This window comes from Anolis sagrei, chromosome 4, assembly GCF_037176765.1.
Source record: "Anolis sagrei isolate rAnoSag1 chromosome 4, rAnoSag1.mat, whole genome shotgun sequence".
NCBI classification, from domain to species: domain Eukaryota; kingdom Metazoa; phylum Chordata; class Lepidosauria; order Squamata; family Dactyloidae; genus Anolis; species Anolis sagrei.
Window position 1 is genome coordinate 1,364,238 of NC_090024.1, and position 27,104 is coordinate 1,391,341.

Consider the following 27,104-nt stretch of genomic DNA (forward strand, 5'->3'; position numbering starts at 1 on the left):
CAAAAACTGCACCCCTAGAAGGGGGGAGGGAGGGGTGTCACAAAAATTTAATATGCAGATTTGATAAATGTGGGTGGAATGGAAGAATGGAAGTTGTATGAGTGGAGTTAATAATTTTGGAAACACCAGTAAAATATTAAGCCCTGCAATGACTAATTACCTGCTTGCTGGACTGTAATTAAAAGTTGCTAATAAGAACTGAAAAGTAAACTCTGATAAGAACTGGGACCGTGATAACAGAAATGTTTACGAAGTTAAGAAGGAAGTCAACATAAGATCAACACCAATCAAGAAGAATCGACATCTGGCCAGGAAACAGATGGAGCCAGGATGGAAGGAGTTTGAAAACGTGGCTGTTCCAGTGTGCCTTCCCAGAATAGGGAAGCCCAAAGCACTTTGTCCCAAATGTACTTTACTAGAAATCTAGGATTGTCTGCACGCCCTATCTTCTCCAAAAGACCTATCCATTCCACCCGGTCATGCCCAGTTTTTAATTTTTTTAATCAATTACAACTGGCCCTGACACTGATTTTAAATTGCGTCGTGCTGTTTAATGTCTATTGCTTGAGTTATTTATTAATGTATTGTTGTTGTGTTGTTTATTGATGTATTGGGTCTCGGCCTCTTGTACGCCTGCACCGAGTCTTTCGGGAGATGGTAGTGGGTTATAAATAAAGGTTTATTATTATTATTATGAAGAAGTCTATCATTAATTTCCATCTTTGGGATGACATCAGCAGAATATACCTATAACAGGCTCGGTCTAATAATGCTAAAAGTGTGGCAGACAGAGACGCTGTTCACCCGCTATGCTTTGCTCCATGGGAAGGAGAGAGATAGTGTACCTATGGAGAGTGGCAGATTTGCATGGGAGCAGCCTGGTCACTTTGGGGCTTCTTTCTCAAGGGAAGAGGAAGATGTGCGCAGGAAAGCAGGGCCTGGCCTAACAGGTGCTTCTCCAAGGAGAAAAGGATATAGTAATATTTGGGTGCATAAGGATGAATGCGTGTTCATGTGGTGTGAATACTGAGTGAAAATATAATTCCTCTTTGTTTGTTTGTTAGCCATGAAATTGTGAATCCATTGTAGTTGCATAGAATCTGTATGTCTGTCTGTCCAATGTCATTCTTTGTCTAAATGTTTTTCTGCAATCTGATCTACTCTCTCACATTGGAAATTGCAATAAAAAGAACTTATGCTTCAAAGTGATTGAAAAGTTATTCATGACATAATTGGTGTCAGAATCGGGATATTTTTTTCAAGTGTGGGAAAGTTATTCATAACAGAGGGAGGAGGCCTCACCTGCCGCCCCACGGCCGCCTCCTCCAGTCGGCTCCAGCGTTCACGGAAGTCGCAGAGGGCCTTTGGGGGGTCCTTCCCGTCAGCCCCCCTGGGCCCTGCCTGTGGCCGTGCACTCTCCACCTCCACCTTGCGCTGGTACAGCTCCCTCTTGAAGTCCTGCCAGGAAGGGAAGAAAGAGTGCCGGGAGGTATCTATCAGAGGTGCTTGCTTGTGGGCAGCAACGGCCTTCCTGGCTCCACGTTCTCAGTGCTGTGGACTGGCAGGGCTGTGGGTGTCTCCCAAGGAGGAGACAGCATGTGGCAGTGAAGGAACTGCCAAGGAGGGCACAGCCTCTGACCCTCAACCACCCATGGAGCACAGCGTGGTTCAACCTCCATAATAACAGTGGGTAAAACTCCCTCCCAGCCACACTGTGCTGAAGTGTCTGCGTGAAGCCCATCCCATGTCACTCTCTCCCAAAGACGCGTTCTGACCTTCAGCTCCAAGAGCTGCTGCTTCACCAGCTCTGGGTTCCCTGCCACCAGGAATGCCTCGGCCATCCGCAGCTCTGCTTCCCCCAACCAGCCTAGGTGCCTCTGGAGAGAAGGCAGAGCGGGCAAAGGGATGGGGTGTGAGTGTGGTCTGTCTGGGAGCAGGAACAGGGCATGGCAGGGGCCTAAAGAGCTCTGGCCGGAGGCTGCACCAGGTGCCCAATTCGAGCCCACACTGGTTGCACTGGCTGGGGTAACCCACCACCCCCTGTTCCTCCAGTGGCTGAGCCTCACCTGCAAGGTCTCCTGGTAGGCCAGGGAGGCCTGCAGCTTCTCCTCCAGCCAGGACTGCCGCTCCGTCCACGCCTTGCTCACGCCGTGCCAACAGGAGTAGAGCTGGGCAGCAGGGAGAGAATTCTCGGTACCTCAGAGCCCTACAATCCCAGGATCCCCTCCAATGCTGCCATGGCCACTGAAAGTAATCTGAAATAGCTGTGCGCGCGTGTGTGGTCAAATGCTCCTAGTGTTGCCAGGGAGGCACTTGCCCCTAAAATGCCCACTGATGGCCAAGCGCCACTGGGGTGCAAAGGCAGCTTCCTCTGCTCCTGAGGCTCCCTCTGACCCCAGAGGAATGCTGTACCTCCCACCAGTCCCCCACCCCCACCCCACTCCCGCCCCACTGACCTCATCCAGGCTCTTCGTGACATCCGGCTTCTCTGGGTCTCCGCAGGACGCCATCAGCTCCACACCAAGGGTGCCCAAGGAGTCCAGGTCACTCTGCAGCGCGTCAATCTCCTCACGCAGGACCTGGATGGAAGAAGAGTGGGATGGGGCACCAAGTGACCCCTGTGGGAAGGAAGTAGAAGCCAGGCAGGGAGACGGCACACTGAGGCCAGGCCAGGGCCAAAGAAGGGAAGGGACCAGTGTATTCAAGCATATCAATGCAATTTCAACATTCCTTAGTTGTTCACCCCGCAAGGTGACTTGATCAATTAAACTTGTCGTAAAAAAAGTCTCCTGCCTTAGTGTTTGATTGGATAAAAAACTCTGAAGGTTTTGGGGCTAATTAATGAGGGGGGATGAAAGCAAGCCCTGACAAGTGGTGTTAGGATCTTGAGTGACCACCAGCAGGGAGGGCATGGCGAAGAAAGTGTGGGAGACCACCCAAGGGAACAAGGGGGCGCTGCGGACAGAGAAGGAAGGAGGGAAGGATGAGCTCCACCACAGAATAGCCATGGCCACCACCAAGGGCTCAAGGGCTGCTGTGCATGTTGCAGTGGAAACAAGCTGCCACTAATTGGCCTATATTTGGTGCCTCAGGGCTCCTCGATCCCTAACCTCCTTCCTTCACATCACAATGGCCGCACTGACCAAGGGCTGCTCAAAGCCCCTGGGGGCCTGTCCAGTACCTGCATGGCCTCCAGCCTGGTCCGTATGGCCACTGGGTCCGAGGAGGCCTCCACTGGCTCCATCACAGCCTGCTGGGTGTCACCAAGGGCAGCGGCTAGGTCCGAGAGGCCGTGCCAGAAGCGTTCAGCCAGTGTCAGGAGGCTTTGCAGCCAGCACTCCCGCTCCTCGCCCTGCGCCCACATCTCCTCCCACTGGTGCAGTAGCTGCTCCACCTGGACCTGGATCTCTGCACCCAGGAGGAGGAGAGAAGGGTCAGCAGAATCCAGCCCGAATGCCCATCTGAAGGGACCCCACCTTAGGCAGAGGTCGAGGGGAGAGCCCGGTGCTGTCCATACCTTCATTGGCACTCGTCTGCACGGTGGCCAGCAGCTCAGCCCCCTGGCCCCGCAGGGTCTCCAGGGCCACCCCCAGCTTCTCCAGTTCTGCCAGGCGCAGGCCGTTCTCCCGGAGCTGCTCCCGGATCCATGCCGGGTCCCCCCTCACAGCGGCCGAAGGGGGCTGCAGGCGGCTCCGCAGCCGCTCCAAGGACTCCACCATCAGCGCCATCCGCTCCGACAGCTGCAAGGGGAGGAGAGGCAGGTGAAGGGACAGACAAGAAGTGCATTGGGGGTGGGGAGGCTCTGCTCCCAGTGCTGGGCTGCAAGGACCCCAAACAACCCAAGGACGGTAGAAATGCAACTATGCTTAACACTGAAGAACGCCTCACAACTGTCCACTCCATGGTGGCAGCAGGAATAGGTTAGATCAAGCATGGGCCAACTTCAGCCCTCCCTCCAGGTGTTTTGGACTTCAACTCCCACCATTCCTAACAGCCAGTAGGCTCTAGCTTTCTGGAGCTTGGGGCCTCCCTTGACCCTGACCCTGTGCCTCTCCCGGGGCCCTTTGTGCAGCTGTGGAGGGCAAGAGGTGAGGGGAAGCAGCCCAGCCAGGGAGTGACCTCCACCCCCAGCTCCTCCCTGACCTGACTGTATCGGGGAATGGCCTCCTCCAGGACCCCTGCGGCCTGCCGGACCCGCTCTCGGACACAGCTGTACTGGTCTTCCATTTCCTGGCAGTGCTGCAGGAAGGAGGCCGCCTCCTGAGGATTGAGCGTGGCAAGCTGGGTGGAGACCCGCTGGAGCTTTGTGATGAGGGGCTTGTGCTCGGCAATGGCCTCCCGAAGTCCCTGCGGAAGGAAGGAGAAGGTTGGGCACATGAAGGACGCGGTGGGTCAGGCGCACTGGGACAGCCCCCCTTCCAGCAACTCACCTGCAGGAGCTCCTGCTGCTCCTTGAAGGCCTCACAGCTGAGGCTTTCCGGGGAGAACTGCTCCACCGCGCCCCGCGTCTCCTGCAGCCAGGGCCAGAGCTCCCCTTGAGCCTCCCCAAACTGCGCCACCAGCGACTGAGCCTGCTCCAATGACACAGCGCAAGCTGCGCTCCGGCGCAAGAGACCCTCTGTGCGCTCCTGCAGGGGCTGAACCAGCAGCTGGGGAAACACCGGGCACAGAGTGGGATGGGGGGCTGTATTGCAGAGTGGACCTCCCAACCACAACCTTCTCCAACCTGAAGGGGGTGGGCTGAAGCACTTTGCCCTTGGAAGTATGACAACATGGACAATGGCCAAAGAGGCATTGGCTAGCCTCCATACAAGTCCAAGCCAGGCCAGTTCTAGATCTGGCCTGGAAACACCTTCAGCCCTAGAGTGGGTCTTGCAGCAAAAAGGGTGGCATGGGGCCACTGCAGGTCAGGCTTATTCCCCTCTGTCAGGTTTTACAATGTATTGCAATGTAATATAGCTGAGTCAAGCACTGCTAATGGGCTTCTATTGGAAATGTTGAGTCATGCATTAACTGTATATAGAACTTCATTTGGGGAATGTGTTCTGGCCTAGTCCAGGTGATTGTGAATGATGCAATCCTGGGTTTGAGTTGAGTCAATGAGTTGGGAACCAATCGGTGATTGCTATGTGCAAATTAATTGTATATAAGGAAGTCATGTACAGTGTATATTTCTCCTTGTGCTGTGATGTTGTTCGTCGAAGGCTATATATAATTAAAAGAACCTGTCTGCAAAGACAAGATATAACTGTATGCTGTGGTGAGTCTGTAATATCATCTAGACTGGGGGAAAGACAATGGTAAAACTGACAATGGCCGGGCATGTGCTCAAGTGTCTGTAAAAGGTTCCAAAGTGACTGCAGGCTGTGGGAGCAGTTGACTGAAAATACTGTGCAGGAAGAAGCTGCTGGAAAGCGCTGAAGTTGTGCAACTGCTCTGCTGCTGAATTGTGAAGTTAATCTCAACACCCTCCTCACCAAAGTGCCCCCACCCCACAAGCAGCCTTGGTTCAGGTGCCACCTTTCCCCGTCTGGCCTCACCTGGACCTGCTGCTGCACATCAGGAGGGAGGCGGCTGAGCATCAGGCCAGCGATGGGTACAAGCCGCTCCACGAGGCCCTGGTGGTGCAGGATACCTGCCGAAACCAGCTGGGAGGGAGAGAAAGGGGAGTCACAATGGCTGCCTCCCCCATCAGCGTCTTGGGGGGGGGGAGCCTTTAGCTTGAGGGGCTTGTGTGGGGGGAGCAGTGGAAGCATGGCCCTGGGCACCGGCCTCTCAGGCCAAAGCCTTGAGAGTGCCTGAGGCCAGGTCCTTCTTGCCTTCTGGCGCTTGGCTGGGGATGGCAAGGGCCCAGGAACAGTGCCCAGAGTGGCAGGGAACTGATCGATGCAGTTGAAGTGGTCGGATCCTTAGGGGCAAGTGACCATGTGCTCCTGCAATTTGAGGTACAAAGGAAGGCCGAAACTAAGACAAGTCAAACCCACATTTTAGACTTTAGGAAAGCTGATTTCCAAAAAATGAAGGAAACACTGAGCAGCATTTCGTCGACACAGATACTAAAAGACAAGGGAGTTATGGATGGATGGGAATTTCTCAAGAATGAAATACTCAAGGCGCAATTGCAAACCGTGCCAACAAAGAGAAAAAATAGGACAAGTGCAAAGAAGCCAGAATGGATGTCCAAAGAACTTCTAACTGTGCTAAGACACAAAAGACACAATAGAGACATGCACAAGAAGTGGAAAAAGGGAGAAATCACCAAAGAAGAATTCAAACAAATAGCAAACACCTGTAGGGAAAAGGCCCACAAGGTTAAAGCACAAAATGAGCTCAGGCTTGCCAGGGACATTCAAAACAATAAAAAGGGCTTCTTTCCTTATGTCAGTAGGAAAAGGAAAAACAAGGAGGCGATAGGGCCTCTTCGAGGAGAAAATGAGGGAATGCTGACAGGGGGTAGGGAAAAGGCAGAACTACTTAATGCCTTCTTTGCCTTGGTCTTCTCACAAAAAGAAAGTCATCTTCAACCTCAGCAAGATGGAGTGGATGAGGGATTAGAGGACATCCAACCCTAAATTGGGAAATGAATCCCTGGCAGCTCTAAATGAGTTCAAGTCCCCAGGGCCAGATCAACTACACCCAAGAGTACTGAAGGAACTATCAGAAGTCATCTCGGAACCATTGGCAATAATCTTTGAGCCAAGGATCTCATCTCTGTGGCCCCCTGCCCAGGGAAACAGGGGACAATGTTGGTGCTGCCTCCCCCCGTGATCCTGTCCAAGGCAGAGGTGTCAAGGGGTGTCATAGCAGGATCAAGTGTGTGTGTTAAAGAAAAACCTTATGATGTTAATTATTATGTGCAGCTGGTAATGTAGGTCAGCCAGCATGTTAGGGCCATACCCGGTGGGGTATAACTGTATGGATTTTGGAATACAGTTTGGAGAGATTTGGAGAATCAATATGCTGTAATGCTGCTATGCTCTAACCGATGCTCTTTGCCATGATGGAATAGCTATTTACTCAAGGGTTATGTTTTGCTCTCTCATTTGAATGAAGATGAAGAAGCCTTGTTCTGTGTTACTTACAAGGACTATGGAAGTTTGTTGCACTGTTTGGTTTTGTATGCAAAACTGCAAGTTTATGTTTTGCCTCTGCTGATAAGAGTAAAGTTTTCTGTTCCTTTTTTGCTCTTGCCTGTGTGTCTATTGCAATGGACCTGGCTAAAATCTGCTTCTGCGCAACAAAGACCACTGCCTCCCCCCCTCCCCCCAGTACCTACCTTCTGCTCCTCAAGCTGTGAGCGGAGAGCATCAGCCTCCAGGTGCACCTGGGCCAGACTCTCCAGCTGCGCCTCCAGGTGGGACACTTGGCCCAAGGCCGACTGCAGAGCCACCTCAAGCTGAGGGAGAGAAGGACAGACCTCTGAAGGGCTGAACGGACTCTAGGGGTGGCCCAAGGAGTCACCCTTCTTCCTCCCCTCCATTGCTCAATGGGGTTGAGGCTCCTAGAATCTCATACACAAAGGAAGAGGAGGGCAATGACCCCAAGAGGCTTCCAACCCCAAAGACCAGGCATAGAGCTTCCTGTTGTCCTGTTTCCCAGGGGGACAGTGGAGCCTCCCTTCCAGAAGGATGGCCAGGAGCACAAAGAAGGGGCCGCTGCAGGGTCAAAGTGCTGACCCAAGGAAGGAGTGGGCCCCTGCGGCTACCTTCTCCCTGTCTGCGGGGTCCACGGGGTCTTCTCCCAGCGAGGGGAGCTCCTTCTCCAGGCGGGAGAGCCAGAGGGCCAGGTCCTCCTGGGCAGGCTCCAGGCGCGAGGAGGCCTCCAAAGCCTGCTCCAGGCGCTGCAGGATGTCGGCGCTGCTCTGGCTCACCATCAGGAACCGCATCCGCAGGGAGTCCATCTTCTCCTGGGCCAGGCGGGCTTCCTCCCCTGCAAGGAGCACCCAGCCCCACCTCAGCCCCAGTGGCAGAAGTAGCAGTGTCCTCCTAGTTCAAGGTGGACACCCCAGCCTTGCTTTCCCAAAGAGACCGTCCAGGGAGAACAGGACTGTCCAGGAGATCTGCCCCTGCCTCCAGACCACCACCACCACCACTTGCCTGAAACCACCGTAGCAGCGCCCTCCCAATGCAAGGTGGCCACCCCAGCCTCGCTTTCCCAAAGAGACCATCCAGGGAGAACAGGACTGTCCAGGAGATCTGCCCCTGCCTCCAGACCACTCTCCCACCCACCACCACTTGCCTGAAACCACTTCCAGGAGCCGCTGCCCATGTTCCAGGACCTGGTCCAGCTCAGCCGGCCTGGAGCGGATCTCCTGGCATAGACCCTGGAGGGAAGTCAACAGTTTGAGGGGCAACCAGGGCCCTGCCCAGTCCAGCAGAACAGCCTTCTCTGCCTCAACGGGGCATGCCACCCCTCTACTGTTGGGCAAATGCAATCTCACACACATTCCTGTGTTTGTGCCATGCTGTAATGCGGATCTACTGAAATTCCAAAGTTTATTGCCCCTGATTTAAATATGCATGTAAGCTAATGAGTTGTCCACCATTTCTGAAGGTGTTTGGGTCACGTATGTCTGACCACATGTTTAGAAGGGTATAAAAGGGGGATGCATCCTTTTGTTCTCCCCATTTGCCCAGTTCACCATTTTTGCCCATCTATTTTGTTTTGCTCTACTATTTGGGATGTAACCGCTTGGGAAGAGAGGCCTGCTCACCATCATTAAGGCTTCTACTCATTGCTGTGAATGTAACTGAAAAGATCTGTTACCTGTATGAATTTACATCATGCAAGTTTTCTTAGTAAGTAAATACTTTTGATTTTTAACTCTGTCTCTGAATGGCTATTTGCATGCGTATTTCCTAAAGGAGAGAAAGAAGGGGGGTGGCCGAGTACCTTTTACAGCCGCTGGCATTCATCTACTTTAGCTCTGGTTTCCGCAAGCTCCCTACTCTGCACATTAAAGGCTATCTTCTGGTGTTGTAACGACTACCAGATTATGCAAATATAGCTTTATTCATCATCTACAGCCTTGTGTCCTTTGCAGGAGGGCCACATCTGGGGGGCCCTGGACCCTGTGCCACTCTCCTTGTCCCTTGTTGAGATGCCACCACAGCCACGGGATGCCACTGTGTGCCAGCCCAAGCCCCTCCTGCTGTCCAACTCAAGGGTAGTGTCTGTACCATCTCATGCCATGGACACATGAACCCCCCCCCCCCCATCACCCCCTCTTTTCCTTTCCTCCTCTGAGGTGGACTTTTTCTCTCCTGGCTCAAGCCCCCTGCCCTCTCCCCCCTCCCTATGGCTCCCAGCAAGGAGGCAATCTCTGGGGCCAGCCCCTTGGGACTCACTTGGGCCTGCCCGCAGGCCTCCTGGCCTCGGCTGAGGCTCCCGTTGGCCCTCCAGAGCTGGGCCAGCGCCTGCTCCGTCCGGCCAAGCCACTCTTGGAAGGCGTCCCCCGACTCCTGGAAGGCCTGAGCGGCAGGAAGGATGCGCTCCAGGGAGCAGTGCCTGTGGGGGGAAGAAGGCAGGAAGGGTCTATATTCCCTCCCCCACACTTGAGGAATATAGAGCTGTTGCCACTTCTGACCCTCGGCTACTGAGAGACCGGCATCAGAACAAGCACAACGAGGGCCTCGGCGGGCAGGACAGACTGGTTGGGAAGGGTGGGTCATGCTCCAGAGGTCAAGGTCAGGATCCAAAGTGGACGGAACAGGTGACAGAACTGACCAGCCAAAACTAACAAAAGGAACTTCAACAGGAGTTTAAAAAGAAACACCCAGATCCAGGAAGGGGGAAAAGGATCTAAGAGTATTGTCGAAGGTTTTCATGGCTAGAATCACTGAGCTGTTGTAGGTCTTTTGTGCTATATGGACATGTTGGTCCTATCGATGCTCTGGTCTCCCGCTGGAACAGTGAGATGACCAGGGCTATTGATACAATCGCTCCGGAACGCCCCCTCTCGAGTAGCCGAGCTAAACCAGCCTCTTGGTTCACTAAGGAGCTGGCAGCGATGAAGCGAGAGAAGAGGAGGCTAGAGTGCGTGTGGCGCCGGAGCCCCACCAATCCAGCTCAAACACTTCTGAATGCCTTTCTAAGGTCCTACGAGGTAGCAATAGCGGCGGCACAGAAAACATTTCTTGCAGCCAATATTGCATCTGCGAAGAATGTGTAAAGTGTATAGGCATCAAATTGTGCCTTTTTTGTAAGCCGCCTGAGTCCTCCCTCGGGGGTTGAAAAGGGCGGGGTAAAAGTACCTGTAATAAATAATAAATAATAATAAATGTTCTAAAAGCGTTCTCTCCTGATGTTTCGCCTGCATCTATGGTAAGCATCCTCACAAGCTCTGAGGATGCTTGCCATAGATGCAGGCAAAACGTCAGGAGAGAATGCTTCTATAACATGATCTAAGAGTAGATCACAAGCTGAATGGGAGATAGGGACATGATGCGATAGCTTGAAAAGCCAAGGCAATGTTAGGCTGCGTCCATAGGAGCAAAGAGAAGTTGTGGTCCTGCTCTCTTCTGCTTTGGCCAGGCCTGAACTGGAATAATCCTGTGTCCAGTTCTGGGCAGCAAGATTCAAGAAGGATATCGACCAGCTGGAAGGTGACCAGAGAAGGTCAGCCAAAATGGCCAAAGGTCTGGAAATCATAAATCTGAGGAGCATCAGGGGGAGATGGGGATGTTTAGCCTGGAGGAGAGACACCCCCATCTCCCTCTGCTGCTCCTCAGATTTAGGATTTCCAGACCTTTGGCCATTTTGGGTGACCTTCTTTGGACACCTTCCAGCGGGGAGAAGGGCACAGGAGAGCCAGTTTTCAATATTGGAATGGAAGTCACATTGAGGAAGGGGTTTCTAAGGACCCAATGGAGCCCTGGATTCAAAGTGTGGTAACAAAGAGTCCACTCAAACCCTGGGAAGAACTTCCTGACAATTAGAGTGAGAGTGTCTTCCTGGATGGCAGAATGGGCTTTGACTGGGTGGTCTTCCGGATTTCCTTCTGATAGTAACGAAAGGAGGCAAATGGGCAAGGAGAGCAGCCCAATGAGTCAGCCGGTCATCCTGTTCCCTAGACACACAGAGAGGTGGGCAGCTGGGGTCAGACGGTCCTAATGACTCCAGAGACCGAATGAGGACCGGAAGGAAGCGCTGAGCGAGGAAGCGGCTTTGGGTAAGGGGTTTAGCCCATGGCAGGTGGCGAGGCGGAGGAAGAGGATTTGGGGCCCAAGCAGCAGGGTCCCAGCTGCCTTCCTGGTGGGGGGGGGGGGGAAGCCCTGCTTCTCCGCTCCTCTGCTCTGGGCCTGGCTGACCTGCTCAAGGGGCTCCTCGGGTCAGGCAGGGGTCAGGCTCCAGCAGAGGGGGGCAACCAGGAAAGGCCAGAGCCTGGGCGCATTAAGAAATAATTCTGACCATTTACATGCATAAGACAAACAGAAATGGTCACTTCAGGCAGGCAACAGAAATTCCACTTGAATAGAAGTATTAAACGATGGAATAATGGACAGCTACAAATGGATGCAGCTATGGGCTGGCTGACCCCAAACATGGGGTGCAGACCCTAAATTAATAAGAACATCAGCCCTGACCTTGTCTTAGTCAACTGCTGAGTATGCCTGTCCAGTTTGGGATAAGTTTGCCCACGCAAAACAGGTGAACGTAGCATTGAATGAAACATGCAGAATAATCACAGGATGTCTTAAACCTATACCTCTTGCAGTTTTCTCAAGTCGCTCCTGACACGACCAACCAACAACCTCTTGATAAACTCTCATTGAATGAAACATGCAGAATAATCACAGGATGTCTTAAACCTACACCTCTTGATAAACTCTCATTGAATGAAACATGCAGAATAATCCCAGGATGTCTTAAACCTACACCTCTTGATAAACTCTCATTGAATGAAACATGCGGAATAATCCCAGGATGTCTTCAACCTACACGTCTTGATAAACTCTCATTGAATGAAACATGCAGAATAATCACAGGATGTCTTAAACCTACACCTGTTGATAAACTCTCATTGAATGAAATATGCAGAATAATCACAGGATGTCTTCAACCGACACCTCTTGATAAACTCTCATTGAATGAAACATGCAGAATAATCACAGGATATCTTAAACCTGCACCTCTTGATAAACTCTCATTGAATGTAACATGCAGAATAATCACAGGATGTTTTAAACCTACACCTCTTGCTAAACTCTCATTAAATGAAACATGCAGAATAAGCACAGGATGTCTTCAACCTACACCTCTTGATAAACTCTCATTGAATGAAACATGCAGAATAAGCACAGGATGTCTTCAACCTACACCTCTTGATAAACTCTCATTGAATGAAACATGCAGAATAATCACAGGATGTCTTCAACCTACACCTCTTGATAAACTCTCATTGAACGAAACATGCAGAATAATCACAGGATGTCTTAAACCTACACCTGTTGATAAACTCTCATTGAATGAAACATGCAGAATAATCACAGGATGTCTTCAACCTACACCTCTTGATAAACTCTCATTGAATGAAACATGCAGAATAATCATAGGATGTCTTAAACCTACACCTCTTGATAAACTCTCACTGAATGAAATATGCAGAATAATCACAGGATGTCTTCAACCTACACCTCATGATAAACTCTCATTGAATGAAACATGCAGAATAATCACAGGATGTTTTAAACCTACACCTCTTGATAAATTCTCATTGAATGAAACATGCAGAATAATCACAGGATGTTTTAAACCTACACCTCTTGATAAACTCTCATTGAACGAAACATGCAGAATAATCACAGGATGTCTTATTTATTATTTATTTCGGTTGCTTCTACCCTGCCCTTCTCACCCCGAAGGGGAGTCAGGGCGGCTTACAAAAGCAAGGCACAATTTGATGCCCGCATCACATAACAACAATAAGACAAAATGACATCAATTAATAGAAAACAGTAATTCTAGCAATAACATCAATTAACAGAAACAACAATTCTTGCAAGGTGAAAACAACCATAAAACCAGTAAAAGCAATAAAACCAATACAAACCATTTCTCATCTTAAACCTACACCTCTTGATAAACTCTCATAGAACAAAACATGCAGAATAATCACAGGATGTCTTAAACCTACACCTGTTGATAAACTCTACAAGCTAGCATTGGCCCCCCCACCTCATGTGTGATGGGAAGTTGCTGCTAAATGTGAGACAAATAAGGTTGAACCCTGTGAAAGCCCCCCCCCCCCCACTGCATGGCTACCAGCCTCCTCCCAGTAGATTCAAATCAAGGGAAAGCTTTATGAGAACTACCACTCCTCTTGGCGTCCCCCCAGCAACAGCAAAGGTCTCCCTCTGGGCAGCTAGACCAGGAAATCCCAACTGGATGGTCCCCCACAAGGGAGGGTCTTCCTCCAGGGGCAAACCAAGAATGGGCAATCTAGAAGTCCACTGGGCCCTCCAGCCACTCACTCACCTGGCTTCCGCCTCCTGGACCAGGAAAGCCCACTTCTCCCGGAGGCTGCAGAGGCCCCGGCCCTTGTCCCAGCCCTGCTGCTCTGTGGGGCCACTGGCCTCAGGCGGCGCTTGCAACTTCCTCTCCTGCAGGAGGCTCTCCACGTGGGACCGCCGCTCGTCCAGCAGGCGCCGCAGGAGCTGCCAGGGGATGAGGAGAAGGGGTTTCTTCAGGGGGGGGGGGGCTTAGGAGCCGGAAACGGCCCCTCGGCCCTGCAGCCCGCTCTGTGCTTGGAAGCCCACCTTTTGCTCCTGCAGCTGAGCTTTCACCACCTTGACCTCGGAAGAGGGGGGCTTCTGGCCGGCCACCAGGTCCTCCATGTCCCCCACCCAGGAGAGCAGCTTCCCCAGGCTCTCCTGGTCACGGCCCCACGGGGGCCCCACGGCAAAGGCAGACACCTGGGGGGAGCGGAAGAGAGAGACCCCGACTCTGAGCATCAGCACCAGGAGCAAGGGTCACATCCCCTCCCCGACTCCCTTGCGCTTCCACTGCTCTCAAAACACACAAGGAAGGGTTGTCCCTCCTGGACCAGGTGAACTTCCTAAATCCTGAAGGAAACCAAGCAAGATGCCCCACTGCCTAAGGCTGCTTCCCCCTTCTTCTTCCCAAAAGTCTTTAGCATGCCTTCATGACTCTTTTGTTTGAGAAGGGGGCACCATGAGGCCCCCCTCTCTCACTGCCTGAAGATGGCTGGCACACAGATGTGGGAAAACCATCCTTAGAGACTCTTTGGCCAAAGTCAGGTCACTTTCGTTGGCCTATCTCACTGGTTCCCAACTTTTTTTTTAATCAGGGACTACTTTGATCAGGGGGCACTCTTCAACATTAGTTCCAAAAGGGTTACGAATCAGTTTTTGGTCAACTTTAGATTTGGTTTGGTTCTTTGAGGTGTGGATTCAGAAAACAGAATTGGAGAGACCACATCAGCTCTAGTCTCTGATAAAGAACATAAACCATCCAGTAGGCGCCATCTGCTTGCCCCAGAAAACCACATTTAATAATCTAGAGCTGTGGACATTATAAAAGGTCTCATGGTCCACCAGTAGGCCACAGCCCACAGATTGAGAACCACTGATCCATCCATTATTTTATCCAAGATGGAGTCCCTGAAGCAATACAACTAGAGTGTCTTCTTTCGTTTCACAAGCTCATCTACAGCACTCTCCCAGAGGAGCCCAATATTCATTCAAATATTCAATATTCAATTCAAAATTCAAAACAGCATTGGAGAGACCACATCAGCTCTAGTTTCTGGTGTTGGTGAGGAGGAAAAGAGATTGAAAGATGGGTTCAAAACCAACCTTAAAAACTCTTGCATAGAGACTGAGAACTGGGAAGCCCTGGCCCTTGAGCGCTCCACCTGGAGGTCAGTTGTGACCAGCAGTGCTGTTACAAATGGAGGGTGAAAGGGAGAAACGTGACAAGAGGAAGGCACATCAAGCCAACCCCGACCAGGACCGCCTTCCACCTGGAAATCAATCTATCCTCACTGTGGGAGGACATGCGGGTCAAGAATAGGGCTCCACAGTCACCTATGGACCCATCGCCAGGACACTACACTTGGAGGACCATCATCCTCGGACTACGAGGGATCGCCTAAGTAAGTAAGTAACCCAGTTTAAAGCAGAAAACCCGGGATCAGATCTTAGAATATAACCTGGGCTGTCCTAACAAAAGTCTCTTGATCCCACATGATCTGCTTTGAACTGGGATATATGGCAGTGTGGACTCAGAGAACCCAGTTCAAAGCAGACCTTGTGGGTTATTCAGCCCAAGACTCAACGGGAGGCTCTGCTCCTTGCCTTGGGGCAGGGTCTTTCAGGGAGTTAGGGTTCAAATGGGACCCCCAGAGGCTCTCCAGTGGACCACCTTCCTGGAAGGCAGGAAGGCAAAATGTAGAATCATAGAATCCTAGAATCAAAGAGTTGGAAGAGACCTCATGGGCCATCCAGTCCAACCCCATTCTGCCAAGAAGCAGGAATATTGCATTCAAAGCACCCCTGACAGATGGCCATCCAGCCTCTGCTTAAAAGCTTCCAAGGAAGGAGCCTCCACCACACTCTCTCCGGGGCAGAGAGTTCTACTGCTGAACGGCTCTCACAGTCAGGAAGTTCTTCCTAATCATAGAATCATAGAATCAAAGAGTTGGAAGAGACCTCCTGGGCCATCCAGTCCAACCCCATTCTGCCAAGAAGCAGGAATATTGCATTCAAATCACCCCTGACAAATGGCCATCCAGCCTCTGCTTAAAAGCTTCCAAGGAAGGAGCCTCCACCACACTCCGAGGCAGAGAGTTCCACTGCTGAACAGCTCTCACAGTCAGGAAGTTCTTCCTAATCATAGAATCATAGAATCATAGAATCAAAGAGTTGGAAGAGACCTCCTGGGCCATCCAGTCCAACCCCATTCTGCCAAGAAGCAGGAATATTGCATTCAAATCACCCCTGACAAATGGCCATCCAGCCTCTGCTTAAAAGCTTCCAAGGAAGGAGCCTCCACCACACTCCGGGGAAGAGAGTTCCACTGCTGAACGGCTCTCACAGTCAGGAAGTTCTTCCTCATGTTCAGATGGAATCTCCATGTAAACAAATGTAGGGTGAAAGGGGAAAACGTGCCAAGAGGAAGGCGCATCAAGCCAACCCTGACTGTCGGGACCACCTTCCGTCTGGAAACCGATGCCCTCACTGCGGGAGAAGATGCAGGTCAAGAAGATGCAGGTCAAGAATATATGGCAGTGTGGACTCAGAGAACCCAGTTCAAAGCAGACCTTGTGGGTTATTCAGCCCAAGACTCAACGGGAGGCTCTGCTCCTTTGTGTGTCCAATTGTGTCCAATTCTGGGCACCACAATTCAAGAGAGATATTGACAAGCTGGAATGTGTCCAGAGGAGGGCGACTAAAATGATCAAGGGTCTGGAGAACAAGCCCTATGAGGAGCGGCTTAGGGAACTGGGCATGTTTAGCCTGAAGAAGAGAAGGCTGAGAGGAGATATGATAGCCATGTGTAAATACGTGAGAGGAAGCCACAGGGAGGAGGGAGCAAGCTTGTTTTCTGCTTCCCTGGACACTAGGATGCAATGGAACAATGGCTTCAAACTACAAGAGAGGAGATTCCATCTGAACATTAGGAAGAACTTCCTGACTGTGAGAGCCGTTCAGCAGTGGAACTCTCTGCCCCGGAGTGTGGTGGAGGCTCCTTCTTTGGAAGCTTTTAAGCAGAGGCTGGATGGCCATCTGTCAGGGGTGATTTGAATGCAATATTCCTGCTTCTTGGCAGGGGGTTGGACTGGATGGCCCATGAGGTCTCTTCCAACTCTTTGATTCTATGATTCTATGATAGAGCTCTACAGTCACCTGCGGACCCACCGCCAGGACACCAAACTTGGAAGACTATCCTACTCGGTCAACGAGGGATTGCCTAAGTAAGTAAGCAAGTCTGATACAGAACATAAACGATGCAGTAGTCCCCACAGAAACCATATTTAATCATCTAAAGCTGTGGACCTTCTCTTAGCACGGGCCGCGGCCCACAGGTTGGCAACCACTGGTCTATCCATTATTTTAGCCAAGATGGAGTCTCTGTAGACTAGACTAGAGCCTGCTGTTTCGTTCCATAAGCTCCTTCCTCTACAGCGCTGGCTCTGCTAGACTCTACTCTCCCAGAGGAGCTCAATATTCCTACACAGAGAGGGGCCAGACCCACCCCCCCACCCCCCGCAGCATCCCAGCACGCCATGTGACACGATCCCCAGGATGGAGTGGGGTAGGGTCTTCCTGAGGGATGGGATGGGGCCAGAGCACCGAGCAGGGTCTCGGCTCCCCCCTCAGGAGGGCGGCCTATTGACCTGGGGCAGGGCTCCGGCGCCGTCCGTCAGGACCTTGACCGTCCTGGTGACGAGGGGCTCCCGGCTCTTGTCTCCTCCGGGAAACTCGGTCACTTCCACGATCTCCGTCACGATGGTCTCGGTCACTTCGGTCACCTCGGTCACCTCAGTGGTGGTGAGGGGCTTCCATGGCCAGAGGCCTCCGGGGGGGCCCACGGCTGGGCTCCAGGCCACTCCGGCCGCCTCCAGCTGGGCCTTGAGCGGGTTGCAGCTGAGGCTGCCGTTCTGCACCTTGACGTCCCGGTTGTTCTGCTTGGGGAGGGGGCTGCCGTGGAGGGCCATGCCGGGCCCCGCCAGGGCCGCGCTCCAGCCATTCTCGATCACCACGGGGCTCAGGGGGGGCTTCTCCGGGGGTCCCGGGCAGCCCTCTGCGTTGTTCCTTCCTGCCGAGCGGCGGCCGGGTGCCAGGCCCAAGTCCTTCAGGTAGGAGTCCTTCAGGAAGTCCTCTGACCGGCGGCTCTTCTCCCCCAGGCAGCTGGGCCGGCTCCCCGAGTTGCCCATGGGTGGTGGCCGAGGGCCAGGAGAGGGGCCCCAAAGGGCCACACACAAGGCCCAGATCTACCAAGGAGGAGGAGAGCCGGGAAAGGCAGGCTGGGTGTCCAGGCGGAGGGACGAAGCCGTGATCTGGGCTGGGTCCGGCTTTGGAAGCCCCTTCTGGGAGGAGCTCTCTCTCTCTCTCTTTCCTTCTCTCTCTTTTCCCTGAGTCCCTGCAGAAGAGGAAAGGCTTCAGAGGGTCAGGGGTCCAGGCAGGCAGGGCCAGGCCCACTCAGGTTGGCTGAGGAAGAGCCCCGGACCCCCGCTCCCCTGCGCCAGAGCCTGGGTGCCTTTGGAAGTAAATGGCATCATCCCTCCTTAGAGGTGGGTATGCCAGAAGGAGCCCCCCACCCCACCCCTTGCGGTCCTGCCTTCCCCAAACTTGTGGGATAACTGCCTGGCTCTCCTGGAAGCCCCCCCCCCCCCCCAGGAAGAGCAGGATGAGGCTTCTTCCCTCCTCTCCTATCACCCCCCCCCCCGTGGCTTGGATACAGGGGAAGAGGGGTGGCAGATGGGGCAGATGGGGACGCCCCGACTTGGGCCCTGGATTAAGGAGGGGGGAGCTCAAGTAGGGGCAGAAGCCTTGGGCCACTTGGCTGCCTGGCTGGCGGGTGTGGGGGGGGGGTCTTCTTCTCCAGCCCCCCCCCCACCTGGAGTGGTGGTGGGGGGGTCTCAAGCAGTGGGGCTGGGGAGGGAGCAGAAGCCCTGGCTGGCGGGTGGGGGGGTCTTCCTCTCCAGCCTCCTCACCTGGAGTGGGGGGGTCTCAAGCGGGGGGAGGGGGCAGAAGCCCTGGCTGACGGGTGTGGGGGGGGGGGTTCCTCTCCAGCCCCTTAACTGGAGTGGGGGGTCTCAAGCAGTGGGGCTGGGGAGGGAGCAGAAGCCCTGGCTGACGGGTGTGGGGGGGTCTTCCTCTCCAGCCTCCCCACCTGGAGTGGGGGGGGGGTCTCAAGCGGGGGGGAGGGGGCAGAAGCACTGGCTGACGGGTGTGTGGGGTGGTCTTCCTCTCCAGCCCTCCCAACTGGAATTGGGGGGGGGGGGTCTCAAGCAGTGGGGCGGGAGAGGGGGCAGAACCCTGGCTGGCGGGTGGGGGGGTCTTCCTCTCCAGCCTCCCCACCTGGAGTGTGGGGGGTCTCAAGCAGTGGGGCGGGGGAGGATGCAGAACCCTGGCTGACTGGTGTGGGGGGGGGGTCTTCCTCTCCAGCCCCCTTCCCTCTCGCCTGGCCCCCTCTCCTTGAGAGAATCCTGAGTAAGGGGAGGGGGGTCCAGCCTGCAGCCCCCCTCCCCACTCACTCACCCACCCACCCTCGCCTGCCCCGCTTTCCAAAGTTTCCTACTTCTCCAGAAAGAGGCACCTGCGGCCTCGACGGGGAGGGAGGGGGCGGGCGCACCTGCGGACACCTCTGGCACCCCCGGCAAGGCTCCGGGCTCCGCAGCAAGAGACCCTTCCTCTTTCTCTTCCTCTTCCCGGGGCCAAGACCCTCCGCCTCTCCCTCCGCCCGCCCTGAAAGAGGCAGGCAGGGAGGGAGGGAGGACCCGGCGTTACTGGGGCAACCCCGAGGGACCGCGCAGGCATCCCGCCGAGGGGAGGGGGAGAGAGGGGGGGAGGGAGGGAGGGGTCCCGGTGCCTGGCCACGCCCCCTCCCCAGCCCCCTCCCCACCCCACCAAAGCAAGAAGCAAGAAGGCAGGTGCGCGCTGGCTTGCTTCCCCTTCCTCCTTCCCCCTTCCTCTTCCTCCTCCAAAGGACACCCAGCCCTGCCCCTCCTTTCTGCCTTGCAAGCCCTCCCGACAGAGGCCCATCTCCTCGTCCTGCTTAGACACCTCCACAGAGGATCCACCAGGCTGCGGGAAACACCTGCCTCCGCAGGACGGGCCTCAGGAAGGAGCCAGGTGGGGAGTGTTGGATGGCCCCGTCCTAGCAGCACTTTCTCCTGATCTTCCACTTTGTTGTTGTTTATTCGTTCAGTCACTTCCGACTCTATGACCTCGTGGACCATCCCACGCTAAAGTTCCCTGTCGGTCGTGGCCACCCCCAGTTCTTTCAAGGTCAATCCAGTCACTTCAAGGATCCCATCCATCCATCCTGCCCTTGGTCGACCCCTCTTCCTTTTTCTTCCTTTTTCCTTCCATTTTCCCCAGCATCATTCCCTTCTCTAAGCTTTCCTTTCTTCTCATTCTGTGGCCAAAGGACTTCATCTTAGCGTCTAGTCTCCTTCCCTCCAATGAGCATCCGGGCTGCTCCTTCAGAGTCAATCCAGTCACTTCAAGGATCCCATCCATCCATCCCTCTTGCCCTTAGTAGACCCCTCTTCCTTTTTCCTTCCATTTTCCCCAGCATAATTCCCTTCTCTAAGCTTTCCTGTCTTCTCATGATGTGGCCAAAGGACTTCATCTTGGCCTCTCATCTCCTTCCCTCCAGTGAGCAGCCGGGCTTTCTTTCCTGGAGGATGGACTGGTTGGATCTTCTGGCGGTCCAAGGCACTCTCAGCACTTTCCTCCAATACCACAGTTAATAATTAATAATAATAATAATAATAATCTGTTGTTGCTGTTCATTCGTTCAGTCGTTTCCGACTCTTCATGACCTCCTGGACCATGCCAGGCCAGAGCTCCCTGTCGGCCATGGCCACCCCCAGCTCCTTCAAGGTCAAGCCAGTCCCTTCAAGGATACCATCCCTCTATCTTGTATCCTTGTTATTGTTGTTCATTCGTTCAGTCGTCTCCGACTCTTCGTGACCTCCTGGACCATCCCACGCCAGAGCTCCCTGTTGGCCGTCACCACCCCCAGCTCCTTCAAGGTCAGTCCAGTCCCTTCAAGGATGCCATCCATCCATCTTGCCCTTGGTCGGCCCTCTTCCTTTTACTTTCCACTTTCCCCAGCATAATTGTCTTCTCTAGGCTTTGCTGTCTCCTCATCATGTGCCCAAAGGACTTCAACTTTGTCTCTAGTCTCCTTCCCTCCAATGAGCCGTCGGCCTTTATTTCCTGGAGGATGTTGTATCCTTGGTCAGCCCCTTTTTCTTTTTCCTTCTATTTTCCTCAGGATCATTCCCTTCTCCAAGCTTTATGTTTTCTTAAGATGTGGCCAAAGGACTTCATCTTGGCCTCTACTCTCCTTCCCTCCAGTAAGCAGCTGGACTGCTCCTTCAGAGTCAAACCAATCACTTCAAGGATGCCATCCATCCATCTTGCCTTTGGTCGGCCCCTCTTCCTTTTTCCTTCCATATTACCCAGCATCGTTGTCTTCTCCAAGCTTTCCTGTCTCCTCATGATGTGGCCAAAGGACTTCAACTTTCCCTCTAGTCCCTTTCCCTCCAGTGAGCAGCCGGGCTTTCTTTCCTGGAGGATGGACTGGTTGGATCTTCTCGCAGTCCAAGGCACTCTCAGCACTTTCCTCCAACACCACAGCTCAAAAGCATCTCTCTTCCTTGGCTCAGCCTTCCCGAAGGTCCAGTTCTCACATCCGTAGGTGACTACTATGGGGAAGACCATGGCTTTGACTAGGCAATGGATCTTGGTTGCCAGTCTGATGTCTCTGCTCTTTACTATTTTATGGAGACTGGACCTTGCTCTCCTCCCAAGAAGGAAGCGTCTCCTGATTTCCTGGCCACAGTCTGCATCTGCACTCATCTTTGCACCTAGAAATACAAACCCTGTCCTGGCCTCCATGTTTTCTTTCTCTATTTCCCAGTTATCATTCTTGTTGCCATAATCTTGGGGGTTTTTTTATGTTTCGCTGCAACCCATCTTTTGCGCTTTCTTCTTCCACCTTGGTGAGAAGGCTCCTCAGCTCCTCTTTGCTTTCGGCCATCAAAGTGGTATCATCTGCATATCTAAGGTTGTTGATGTTTCTTCCAACAATTTTCACCCCAACCTTGCATTCATCAAGCCCTGCACATTGCATGATGCGTTCTGCATACAAGTTGAATAGGTTGGGGGAGAGTAGACAACCCTGCCATACACTAGAACACATATATTGATTGATTGATTGATTGATTGATTGATTGATTGATATACTGTCCCTCTCAGCCCGCAGGCGACTTGTGGCAGTTTACAGTTGGTGCCAAGACCATAAAACACAATTTCAATGCAATAAAAAAATCGAGTAATAAAAACATGACAAAATCAGGCCCAGAAACACACACCCCCCCCACCCCCACCCCACCCCTCCCCACCACCACCACCACCACGAAAGCCTCTGCCAAGACAGCCTCCAAGTTCTCAGGTGACTTTGCTGGAGCATCCTTGCCCCTGAGCCTGTGCAGAGTGCCCAAGGGGGTGATGAGGGAGCCCAGGGCAACTCCCTGGCCTGCCTGCCTGCCTTCTCCCCCCCCCCACTCCCCCCCCACTCCCCCCCCCCCCCAGCCCGGCTTGGCCTGCGCGCCTGGGATCCTGGGAGCGGCAGGGAGGGAGGGTGTCCCCATGGCTGGGCAGCAGGGCTTTGTTTGCCATGAATGACCCTTTCTTTCTTTCTTTCTTTCAGGGAGAGAGAGGCCTGCCTGCCTGCCTGCCTGCTTTTGGAGGGAGCCCCACACAAAAAGGACGCCACAAAAGGAGGGAAGCCTTTCAGCCCAACAGGAGGAGGAGGAGGAGGAGGAGGAGGAGAAAGCCTGGCAACTGGTCAAGAAGACCAGGACAAGGAGGAGGAGGAGGAGGAGGAGGAGGAGGAGGAGGAAGAGGAGGAGAGGGGGCACTGAGGGGCTTCCTGGGAAAGGTGGGCAGGGGCTGAGGCATAGAGATCCATACATTCACCCAGGCACTTAGGCCCTCCCCTTCTTCCCCCAGGTACTTTGGACTCCAACTCCCACCATTCCTAACAGCCTCAGGCCCTTTCCTTTCCTGAAGGGGCTGAGTGGGGGAAAGGAAAGGGCCTGACTCGAGGCTATTAGGAATGGGGGAAGCTGGAGTTCAAAACACCTGGAGAGACCTCCTTGGTGACCTCCTTGACCATCCCAGGCCAGAGCTCCCTGTCAGCCATGGACATTATGTCACAACTGGACATAATGTCAGGGGAAAGCTTGACCTTGACGATTGCCCTTCAAAGCTTCCCCTGATGCAGAACAGCACACGGCTGTTTGACCGGCCCAAAGGGCTCTCTGGCCAATAATGATAATAATCATCATCATCATCATCATCATCATCATCATCATCATCATCATATCCTCAGCTGTTGCAAGAAAGTAGCACAGACAGACTACAAACAGAGGCACAACTCTGTGGCCCAAAGGATTCACTGGAACTTCTGTCACAAGGAACACCTGCCAGCAGAAAAGAATTGGTGGGATCATAAAGGTAGACACTTCCCCTTTCATCTCTGGCTCTGCGGATTCAATGCCGAGAAACAACGAAACTCAGAAAAAAAGATAAAGGTAGAGGCTTCCCCTTCCATCTCCGGCTCTGCGGATTCAAACTGCCAACCTTCTGGTCCGCAAGTTCAGCAGCCCAGCAGTTTAACCCATTGTGTCACCACAGCCTTCTCGCTGGCACATCAGAGGAGGTCTCCACCAGCACCGTGGCCACGGGACTGGGCTGGATCCAGTCTGATCCAGCTCTCCATACCTCAGAAACACCAGAATCACCCCAGAGGTGCCTGGAAGCAAGGCTGTAGCCAGAAAAAAAATTCGGGAGGGGTTGAAATTTTGGGGGGGGGGAGTTGAAACCTACCTCCTAGCTCACGCTGAAGCCAAGAGCACAGCAGGGGGCAGAGCAACCTTCAATAGCCTGCAGCTCTGCCCTTGTCAACCACCTCCACCAAGTCTGGCCTCCTTAATGAGAGCATTCAACATCCCCCCCCCCCCAACTTGGTGGCTTCACTACTGTTCTGTCGCGCGCTGGGCCTGTAAATAATTGTCTTTAGAACAGGATGTGCACCCTTTGCCCATCGGGAAGCCAGGGGGCCTAAAGAGAAGTTCTCAGAGGTTTCCACCACAAATGATCTTTAGATGGCTTGTGAAGTATAACAAAGTCTTTTATTAATGAACAATCAAACAAAATCTTCTCTTGTCTTCAGTAAAGTTAAGCAAATGATTCCAAGCTTTTGGGCAACTGGTGAATTCCTAATCTTGCCCACGAAGGACAGGCAACTGTCTTCAATAACTTCTTCTTTAAAGGAAAATCCCCCTTTTAACTTCTCCCCGGCTGACTGTAATCTAACCCTTACTGATGTGGGCTCCGCTACCGGGTCGAACTGCGTCTCGAACGCCGAGTGGACCTACCAGCAAGGCAGTAGATGTTCTCCAGCTGGAGTTCTTTGGTCTTTAGGGCTGTTTTCCTGGAAATTCTTTGGAGACTCTTAAGACCTTTCTCCCCCGGAAGGTCATAAGGGTTGAAGCTTTTCATAGAATCATAGAATCATAGAATCATAGAGTTGGAAGAGACCTCATGGGCCATCCAGTCCAACCCCCTGCCAAGAAGCAGGAATATTGCATTCAAATCACCCCTGACAAATGGCCATCCAGCCTCTGCTTAAAAGCTTCCAAAGAAGGAGCCTCCACCACACTCCGGGGCAGAGAGTTCCACTGCTGAACGGCTCTCACAGTCAGGAAGTTCTTCCTAATGTTCAGATGGAATCTCCTCTCTTGTAGTTTGAAGCCATTGTTCCGCGTCCTAGTCTCCAAGGAAGCAGAAAACAAGCTTGCTCCCTCCTCCCTGTGGCTTCCTCTCACATATTTATACATGGCTATCATATCTCCTCTCAGCCTTCTCTTCTTCAGGCTAAACATGCCCAGTTCCCTAAGCCGCTCCTCATAGGGCTTGTTCTCCAGACCCTTGATCATTTTAGTCGCCCTCCTCTGGACACTTTCCAGCTTGTCAACATCTCTCTTGAATTGTGGTGCCCAGAATTGGACACAATATTCCAGATGTGGTCTAACCAAAGCAGAATAGAGGGGTAGCATTACTTCCTTAGATCTAGACACTATGCTTCTATTGATGCAGGCCAAAATCCCATTGGCTTTTTTTGCCGCCACATCACATTGTTGGCTCATGTTTAACTTGTTGTCCACGAGGACTCCAAGATCTTTTTCACACGTACTGCTCTCGAGCCAGGCGTCCCCCATTCTGTATCTTTGCATTTCATTTTTTCTGCCAAAGTGGAGTATCTTGCATTTGTCACTGTTGAACTTCATTTTGTTAGTTTTGGCCCATCTCTCTAATCTGTCAAGATCGTTTTGAATTCTGCTCCTGTCCTCTGGACTATTGGCTATCCCTCCCAATTTGGTGTCGTCTGCAAACTTGATGATCCTGCCTTCTAGCCCTTCATCTAAGTCATTAATAAAGATGTTGAACAGGACCGGGCCCAGGACGGAGCCCTGCGGCACTCCGCTCGTCACTTCTTTCCAAGATGAAGAGGCAGCATTTGTACAGGGGAAGCTTGCACACATCCTATACATAAGCTTACCTTGCTGAGACTAACTAAAAATGGCTCCCTTCCCAATTGCCCTGAGCGGGACCAAAACTTAACGATGATGGACAGGTGACTTTCCCTATGACTGCAACCAAAGAAGCCACCTATCTGCAGAGTCCCTGAAACCTAGGACTTCAAGCAAACATTTAATACAAAGCAAATCAAGTTGGAGCTCCTGGTACAGCTGTACCAGAACAACTACATCGGCTATTGCTGCAAGTCATGACAGTGTGAATAAATTGCCAATATTTGCTTGAGATAGTGCTTGCAGTTCTGGAGGGACTCTTGATTTTTTGCATCTCATAGACTTAGCAGCATGGGGATTGGGTTAACCAGTTAAAATTCATGAGTAAACTAGGTTTTTTTTAAAAAAAATCTGAAACATTTCGGGGGGGGGGGGAGTTTGAACCCCTAACCCCCCCCCCCCCCTTCGCTACAGACCTGCCTGGAAGTTCTGGAGTCAGCTCTGCTTCCCCTTGCATAGGGTTAATGACCTTGACTGCGAGCCCAGCAAGATGTCTTGTGGGCCCTTTGCAGCATTTCCATGGCGAGCAGCAGAAGTCCTGGGGCAGCAGTGGGGTTGTGGCAGTGGTGGCAGTGGATTCACGCTACCTCCACTCTCAGGGGGAAGAGACGGGCGGCTCAGTGGCCCACAAAGCATGAGCCATGGTCCATTGAGAGGTGGCTCCTAAGCACCAGCCAGAGTCCTGGGATCCTTGAGCATCCTCCCATCACATGAACCACTGCATGACCAGTGGTGGCCTTCCTCCTGGTCAGAGGGGATTGATCGTGTCAGGAGCGACTTGAGAAACTGCAGTCACTTCTGCTGTGAGAGAATTGGCCATCTGCAAGGACGTTGCCCAGGGGATGCCCAGATGTTTTTGATGTTTTATCATCCTTTTGGGAGGCTTCTCTCATGTCCCTGCATGAGGAGCTGGAGCTGATAGAGGGAGCTCATCCGTGCTCTCCCCGGATTTGAATGTGCGACCTGTCGGTCTTCAGTCCTGCCAGCACAGGGGTTTAACCCACTGCGCCACCGGAGGCTCTGGTCAGAGGGGATGGGAGAAGGGCTCCGTGTCCACCTAGGCCTTGGTCCAATGATGCACTCTCCCTCCGGGTTGGCTGTGGGCTAATTGTTGGTCCAGGCCAGGGCCCCTCCTTTTTGGCCGCACCTCCGCAGCCCTGCCCTTGGCTTGCCGTTTGGTCCTGCCTGGACCTTCTCTCCGGGTTCCTCCTCTGAGTGGCTCCTGCTTCCTGGCTCCAGTTCACGTCCAAGGGCACGGGTGGCCTAGTCAGCCTCTTGGCAGCCCATGTGGCGGAACACTGCTCAACGCTTCTCGCCTTCTGTCCGTTCCGGTTCATTTCATCCGGCATTGAATTCCCCCTTAATGCTCCCTTAATACTGTGGGGAGACCAGGTGGGGAACATCCGGAAAGTGCTGCCATCTGCCAAGAGGCTGTTTCTGGCCTAATTCCGAAGGGCTGGAGAGGGCTTGGTTGGGAGCTGGCCTCAGACTGGCCCAGAGCACAGATGCCAGGAAGGGCAAGAGGGAGTGTACTTGTGCCCATTGATACATGGAGGGAGGGGGATGGCCCACAGCGGGACCCAGGGACATTGGTCAGGGCTGATTGGAAGCGGAGCAGCAAGGGGCACCCAAAACTTCAGGAAAGCCAAACTCTTTTGCAAGGTGCCGCCTGAGATCTCCTGAGCCCGGCTTCTGGGAGGCCCAATTAGCTGTTAACTAGGAAGCCTCCAGGCAAAGGCAAAGG

The 27,104-nt window shown here is 53.0% G+C and overlaps 1 protein-coding gene across 1 annotated transcript in view; it reads right to left on the bottom strand.

Moving 5' to 3' along the window:
- Nucleotides 1–27,104, bottom strand: part of PLEC (plectin) — a 301,817-nt gene that overhangs the window by 21,051 nt on the left and 253,662 nt on the right. The window contains exons 40-55 of the mRNA XM_067466996.1: nt 17,360–17,956; nt 13,758–13,913; nt 13,477–13,655; nt 9,348–9,507; nt 8,239–8,323; nt 7,706–7,929; nt 7,277–7,396; nt 5,541–5,648; nt 4,431–4,649; nt 4,144–4,347; nt 3,518–3,740; nt 3,182–3,408; nt 2,457–2,579; nt 2,067–2,168; nt 1,776–1,877; nt 1,303–1,458 (exon numbers count right to left, since the gene is read on the bottom strand). Of these exons, the coding sequence (XP_067323097.1) occupies nt 1,303–1,458; nt 1,776–1,877; nt 2,067–2,168; nt 2,457–2,579; nt 3,182–3,408; nt 3,518–3,740; nt 4,144–4,347; nt 4,431–4,649; nt 5,541–5,648; nt 7,277–7,396; nt 7,706–7,929; nt 8,239–8,323; nt 9,348–9,507; nt 13,477–13,655; nt 13,758–13,913; nt 17,360–17,956 (2,985 nt within the window). The remainder of the gene's footprint in view (nt 1–1,302; nt 1,459–1,775; nt 1,878–2,066; nt 2,169–2,456; nt 2,580–3,181; nt 3,409–3,517; nt 3,741–4,143; nt 4,348–4,430; nt 4,650–5,540; nt 5,649–7,276; nt 7,397–7,705; nt 7,930–8,238; nt 8,324–9,347; nt 9,508–13,476; nt 13,656–13,757; nt 13,914–17,359; nt 17,957–27,104) is intronic.